The sequence below is a fragment of the Colobus angolensis genome, unplaced genomic scaffold (genome assembly GCF_000951035.1).
Source record: "Colobus angolensis palliatus isolate OR3802 unplaced genomic scaffold, Cang.pa_1.0 Scaffold108, whole genome shotgun sequence".
Lineage (NCBI taxonomy): Eukaryota > Metazoa > Chordata > Mammalia > Primates > Cercopithecidae > Colobus > Colobus angolensis.
The window spans coordinates 1,850,114-1,858,007 of NW_012111808.1; the positions used below are offsets into that span (position 1 = coordinate 1,850,114).

The 7,894-nt window shown below is 36.7% G+C and overlaps 1 protein-coding gene across 1 annotated transcript in view; it reads left to right on the forward strand.

Moving 5' to 3' along the window:
* DYNAP (dynactin associated protein) overlaps window positions 1–6,383 on the forward strand; it is a 19,362-nt gene extending 12,979 nt beyond the window's left edge. Inside the window, exons 2-3 of the mRNA XM_011949043.1 lie at window positions 1,859–2,024; window positions 4,717–6,383. Coding sequence (XP_011804433.1) covers window positions 1,859–2,024; window positions 4,717–5,049 — 499 coding nt within the window. The 3' untranslated portion in view covers window positions 5,050–6,383. The remainder of the gene's footprint in view (window positions 1–1,858; window positions 2,025–4,716) is intronic.
* Window positions 6,384–7,894: the final 1,511 nt, after the last annotated feature.

The following is a 7,894-nucleotide window of genomic DNA, read 5'->3' on the forward strand; positions in this document are numbered from 1 at the left end:
TGTCCGGCACTCACTAGTGAGATGACCCCAGTACCTCAGTTCAAAATGCAGAAATCACTGGTCTTCTGTGTCCTTCACGCTGGGAGTTGGAGACTTATCCCATCTTATTTAATGACAGTTTTATATTTTTGTATTTGTAATGATAATTCCTAATGGGTCAATGATTATATATCATTCTGGTTTGACAGTTTTCATGGAACTCACTGGTTCATTGGCCAGTAATTTCTATAAATATTAGTAATGGGTTATTAAATCAACACAAAGACAACTAGTGTCAGTAGTGGTAGTAATTAAAATACTATTGCTATTAACAGTAATGATAGTTAATACCTATTCAGTGAGTATTATGTGCCAGACATTGCTCCAAGCATCTGGCAGTTACTTACTCAGTGATCATATGAGCAAATCTGTAAGTGGGTAATTTTAGTATTCTCCTTTTGAAGTTGATTGAGGAGTGACCAAAGATCACCTTGATTCACAGCTAGAAAGTAAACATTAGCATCCTGTGAGATGAAGAGCCTTAGATAATTCTACATTATGTTTCATATGTAATAAAACTTTTGGCTGGGTATAGCAGCTCATGCTTACAATGCCAGTACCTTGGGAGGGCAGAGCCAGAGGATTGCTTGAGCCCGGGGGTTCTAGACCAGCCTGGGCAACATATGGAGACCCCATCGCTATGAAAAATAACATCAAAAATAATTAAATGAGCATAATGGCATACGCCTGTAGTCACGGCTACTCGGAAGGCTGAGATGAGAGGACTGCTTGAGCTTGGGAGGTCAAGGTTTCAGTGAACCATGATTGTGTCACTGCACTACAGCCTGGGTTACAGAGGGAGATCCCATCTCAACAAAACATAACAAAACAAAACTAACAAAAAACTTTTCCACAAGATCCATAAATTCCTGAATCTACTCCTCTCTCATGTTCACTTTATCTTATCCTTCCCCTCTTTTAACACACCCCTTCCCTGAAGTCTTTCCCTGCCACCTCAGTCATTTTCAATCCATATTCACCTCTTCTGTATAATTTATAATTATTGCATTTATTTTTTAATTATACACTAATCTGTTTTGTCTCCCTGTTAGCACATAGACTCCTTGAGAGTAGAAATCTGTATTGTTGTGGACTGTTTTTACATTGCTCTATGCCCAAGAGGAACCCAGCAAAAGCATGCTGTAAATTTGACCAGTGGTTTGTCTTCTGTGTCACTGTCATAGGCTTGCAAGTTCCATTGGATAGAGCATGGTATGAATTATGTAAAGCAGTCACTTTGTGTAAAAATTTTTCACTAGTATCATGTAGTATAGTATATACTACATTACTATATTAGCATAGCATGGTGTAGCATAACAATATACTATTCCTAGTATAGTGGAGTGGAGTATATGGGCCTTAACACCAGAAGGTCCGAGCTCCCATGCTCGCTGTTGTGTCATGATGACAAATCATTTCAACTCTTTTTACTTCAATATTTTCATTTCCAAGATGACCTGAGCAGGTTGTACCCAATAAGATGCAAGGACTTCATTCAGCTCACCATCCTCTTCCTTATAGAGACTTCTTAATATATGCTTCACATATGGCAGCTTGCAACGTTAAAGATATTCAATCCATTTCTGTAATATGAGGAAGAAGATACACATTCCTGAACTAGAACTTTAGTAACTTATCAAAATTAGTTAAAGTATAATATATAATAATATATCTAGATTTTTTTATCTTCAGAGCATAAGAAAACATTTATTCCTTTTAAAAGTCATACTGTTAGGTACGTTTGATAGAAGAGTTTTATTTTAGCAATTCAATGCCATGGTTTCCTACGCTTCCTGCTCACTTCTAGTTTGCCTTTGTAGCCAACCACATGTCCAAATGACCAAGAGGCTCACAGTTCCATATGCTGGTGTCCACCCTCAAATGATATAACCAGTGATGTCTCTCCCAACTTAACTGGGGTCTACATGAGCCCAGGAATCCTTGCACATTCAAGATGTCTACAATCAGAATCCGGTAACACACAGGTAATGTTTAGCACAGGAGCTTTTATTCAGGTTGGGATGTGCTCTATAAGGGCATGTACTTTGCCTATTATTTCCCAAGAAATGTATTTAATTACTTAATTCATTTACATTTGTATTAAGCATCTGCTGTATTCTCAGTATAGGTACACGTCACTGTGAGGCAATTCACAAGAAAATAAATATTTGCTAGTCTCTGTTTTCCAAGAGCTAATGCTCTAATTGGGGACTCAAATATCCATAATAGATACAGAACATACATGAAAATCAAAGGAATAAGTATAAGGTGCAAATGCAAGGTTAGGGAGGGGCGGGTGAATAAGAATGTTGGTAATATTAGGGTTTAATTCACCATTAGGCTCTGAGACTGTCATATTTAAAATTTCCCAGGTCCTATTATTTTGGCGATCACCTTATTTTCTTACTCTGTGCAGCCTCTGAACCTGTGTGTGGCACTTTCTTTAACTCCCTGGGTTCTGTCCTCTGCTGTATATGACCTTGACACAGAAACCTTACTGTTCTCTGGAGTGCCTCCACTAGCGTTGGAGACCAGACTTGGCTCCCCTTGGTTCCTGACCTCATGTCCTGTAGGCTGAATGAACTTTACCTCATGACTGTATCTTTAAGTCTTCAGCCATTGTATAGAAATTTAACATTGACTATAAATTACCAATATGCTTGGCAGTTTGGTTTTGTTCCACAAACTCTGGCATTCCTTCCTTTCCCTGCTTAGTCTTGTTATAGAAGCTCAGTAGAGAGCCTCTGAGCCTTGTTTCTTGATTCTGGACAAAACAACATGAACTTTATACTGTTTCTGGGACAATGTGAAATAATAAATAAGTTCAGTAGGATGGAGTTAGAAAATGTTTTCTCTTGTTTGCAGAGGTAAAGTAATCCATATCAATCATGGAATTGAAGGAGGTCTTCAATAACATCAAGTCTGCTGGCTCTTTTTTTTATTTTTATTTTTTATTTTTTGTTTTTTGAGGCAGGGTCTCACTCTGTAACCTAGGCTGGAGCGCAATGGCACAATCACATCTCACTGCAGCTTCACCCTTCTGGGATTAAAAAATCCTCCCATCTCAGCCTGCCAAGTAGCTAGGACCACATGCATATGCCACCATGCCTGGCTAATTTTTGTATTTTTTGTAGAGATGAGATCTTGCCATGTAGCCCAGGCTGGTCTCAACCTCCTGGGCTCAAGGGATCCACCCACCTTAGCCTCCCCCAATGGTAGGATTACAAGTGTGAACCTCCATGCCCAGCCTCTGCTGGTTCTTAAACTTGACTGCATATTAGAATCACCTGGGGACTGTTTAGGACAAATCAAATGCTGGAGCCCCACCCCAGACCAATTAAATCAGAAACTCTGGGGGGTGGGGCCCATACAACAATAGTTTTTAAAAGCTACCCAGATGAATCTAATGTACAATTAGTGATGAGAATGGCTGATCTAGTTCCATTAAGTTATTTAACAATTAAGGAAAATATGGCTCAGGAAAGTTTAGAGAGTTGCTAGAACTTACACAGTTTTTGTCAGAAGGGGCCAAACAGGAGGAGAACATAGTTTCCTTTTGTCTGATCATGCGCGTTTAATGTCACTAAAGGGCTCTTTTTAAGTTTGTCTAATGCAGTATTATAGAATCCTCTCCCAGATGTACATAAGCCTTTTTGCCACTTTCTTTTCTTGAACCTCCTTTTCAGTGCCTCCCATCAAGGAAAGAGGATGTTATTTGTCCTACGGCTAACTTGGTCTTAGTGGCCCTCATTTCCCTGGGCTTGGTGACCACTGCCCTCATTCTTTTGCTGCTGTCTTGGTATCATCAGGCTTTTCATGAAACTCTAGTCTTCCAACAAATACCATGGCCCATATTTTGTAATATTTCAGACCTACTGTATTCTGTCTGAAAGGTACAAGTTTTGCATTCTATTCCTTGAAGATCTTGCTTTCATCCAGGTAATTATGAAATAATCTGTTGGACTCCAAAGCCCTTGTTTCTAAATTCTATATTATACTGCATCAAAACCAAATATAATATTTTTGAAAAGTGGTAACTTTATGTATGTTATTTTTAATCTTCTCAATAACAATATAAGATGTTGTGCTCACATTAAAAAAAAGGTAGGAGTGAGAGAGGGAAGAATAAAAGGAACACAGAGGATTTTTTAGGGCAGTGAGACTACTCTGCATGATACTATAATGGTAAATACATATCATTATATAGTTGTCCAAACCCATAGAGTGTACACCACCAAGAGTGAACCATAAAGTAATCTGATAATGGTATATCATTGTAGGTTCATTAATCATAACAAATGTTCTACTCTGATCAGAGAAGTGGACAATTGGTGAGGCTGAACATGTGTGAGGGCAGGAGGGATATGGGAAATCTCTGTATTTCCTGCTTAGTTTTGCTGTCAACCTAAAGCTGCTCTAAAAATAAAGTCTGTTAAAAAGACAAATAGAAAATAGGATAAGAGAAGATGAGATTTTGCAGATTTGTCTTTCTTCTAATGTAAGGGACAGCAGACAATTATTTCTACCTGCATGAAAACATGGACTTCAAGCCCAACTTTCAGAGACACATAGTGACTCAAAAGATGTTAATGCAGTAAGTTATAAGTAATATAAAAGAAATGATAAATTACAAGCAGTTTTGTTTCTTATTGCTGATATTTTTATATACATGCTTAGGTAAAAGAACATTGCCGCAATGACTGGTCTATGTGGAAAGTCTTCCTGGCTTGTCTCTTAGCCTGTGTGATAATGACAGCAATTGGAGTACTTATAGTATGCTTGGTGAATAACAAAGGATCTACCAATTCCTCCACTGTTTTCCAGCTATCCACAAACAATAGAGAGTGTGTGACTGTCAAACCTGGAACACCCTCTCCTGCTTGTCCACCTACAATGACCACCACTTCGACTGTACCTGCAAGAACAGCCACTGAAACTACAACTTCAACAGCTAAAATTGCCACCACTTCCATAGAACCTACATCTGCTGCAGCTGCCAATCAATTATAATTTGAACAGCCACAGTCATCACTTCAACTGAAACTTCAACCTCTACCGCTTCAACTCAGTTTGCAACTATAACAGCTACTTCTATCACTTCAAGTGGAACCATGGCTGCAGTCACTTTAATAGACTATAACTGTTACAACTTCAACAATATCAAGTCCTACTTCAACTTAAACTTACTTGAAAACTCAAATAATCACCACTTCTACCATCTCTGACTGAATCAACAACTACATTCCCTTCAACTCAATCTGCAACTACTTCCACTTAACCTATAACTACTGTAACTTCTACTTAGCCTACAGTAACAACGCTCATCACTCTTTTCCAACAATGTATAATCTCCACCTATTCATCTGAGGACTAAGCTTTGATTTTTTATCTTGCCCAAATTCCTTTCTAGGGGGTCTGGGGAATCATGCCCTACAAACCATACAGTCTCATCAGATGGGTTTTATTTAACCCCATATATTGTGACTTACTTTCTAATCTGACTCTGGCATAACAAGGGAAAAAAAGTCAAAATGTTTTACCCCAAAGTATATTTCCTTGCTATACCTTGAAATTGTCCTGCAAAGTCTCTTGTGGAGGAGATTCACATTCTATAGAGAACATCCTTCCCCCTTTGTTTTCTTTCCTTTCTTTCCAGATCCAAGAGATAATCAACTAAGAGCCAGGCACCCTTTGGGGTCTGATAAGAAACATTTTACAACCTGCTCTCTCTCTGAAGTCTGCTTTCTGAGAGATTCCTCTGAACAATAAAACTTGGTCCTTTATCTTAACCTGAACATTCCTTTCCATCGATCTCAGGTCTTCAGATAAACTAGACCAATTGTCAACCAGAACATGTTTAAATTTACCTCTAGCCTAGAAGCCCCCACTTTGAGTTGTCCTGCCTGTCTGAAACAAGCCAATGTATTCTTAATGTATTTGATTGATGTCTCATGCCTCCCTAAAAATATATAAAACCAAACTGTACCCCAACCACCTTGGATACATGTTCTCAGAACCTCCTGAGGGCTGTGTCCTGAAGCCATGGTCACTCATATTTGGCTCAGAATAAATCTCTTAAAATATTTTATAGCATTTGACATTTTTGTCAATACATCCAAACCTGCAACCACAAATGCCACCACTACCACTTAAAATTTGATAGAACTAGCATCAGTCATCAAAATGACCTGTTCTATATTAAGTTAACTTTTAGTTATCACCAGTAATATTAACCTACAACTACTCCCCAAAATGGCTCTTCCCCAAAATTGAAATTGTAGAGTATCTGAGTCTAGTTCTAGCCAACGTAACATTATTGCCTACATTAAAAGCTTCTGCAAAGCAAAGGGAATGAAACGAGAAGGCAGCCTGCAGAACAGGAGAAAATGTTTGTAAATTGTATATCTAATAGTGGTTAATATGTAAAATATATCAGGAATTCACATAACTCAATAGCAAAAAAAAAAACCTGATTTAAAAATGGGCAAAAGATTGGAATATATATTTTCCCAAAGAGGACATACAAATGGCCAAGAGGTATATGAAAAGGTGGTCAACAGCACTAACCATCAGGGAAATTAGAGTCAAAACCACAATGAGATACCACCTCATAGCTGTTAGTTTGACTATGATCAAAAAGTAAGTAGATAACAAGTGTTATTGAGGATATGGAAAATAAGGGACCCTTGTACACTGTTGGTGAGAATGTGAATCAATACAGCCATTATGGACAATAGTGTGGAAGTTCCTCAAAAAATTAAAAACAGAACTACCATATGATCCAAAATTCCCACTTCTGGCCATGAAATCATTGTCTTGAAGATATATCTGCATTTCCATGTTCACTTCAGTATTATTCACAATAGTCAAGACATGGGACTGATCTAAGCTTCCATCAATGAATGAATGGATAAAGAACGTGTGATATATATAAAATATCTGTCTATATTCAGCCTTTTAAAGGCTGAATAGTATTCCATTGGAATACTATTATATATATATTCCATATATATATGTATATATATACACACACACATACACAATATATATATGTATATACACACACACAATTTATCATATATATGATACCTATGTACTATATATATGTATACACAATGGAATACTATTCAGACTTTAAAAAGAAGGAAAGCCTGACATTTGCAACAACATGAATTAACTTGGAAGCTATTATGCTAAGTAACATAGATCAGACACAGAAAGACAAATATTGCTTGATATCACTTACATGTGGAATCTAAAGTAGTCAAACTTAGAGAAACAGAGAGTAGAAAGGCGGTTGCCAGTGGATGGGGAATAGAGAAAATAGGCAGATACAGGTCAAAGAGTACAAACTATCAGTTATAAGATCAATAAGTTCTAGAGATCTAATGTACAGTATGGTATCTATAGTTAATAATAATGTATTGCATATTTGAAAATTGCTAAGGTAATAGATCTCAAGTGTTCTCAAGGCAAACACAAGAAAAATGATAATTATATCAGGTGAAAATATGTTAATTAGCTTGATTGTGGGAATCATTACAAAGGTATATTTATATGAAAACACCATGTTGTATTCCTTGAATTGTTGTGTTTATGAAAAAAAAACATGTTTTCCACCTTAAGTACATAAAATATACAAATTTTTCATCAATCATACCTCAGTCTTTAAAAAATAAATTAATATCAAAAAAGAAATATGTTATATCAGTAAATATAATAAAAAGAGATTATATTCTCCATCAATAAAAATAAAAAATAAGAGAATCCATAGAATCTTCAAAATAGCTTCTACAATTAACAAGTTGAGTAAAGGTGTAGGATATAAAGTCAATAGACAAAAATTAATTGTATT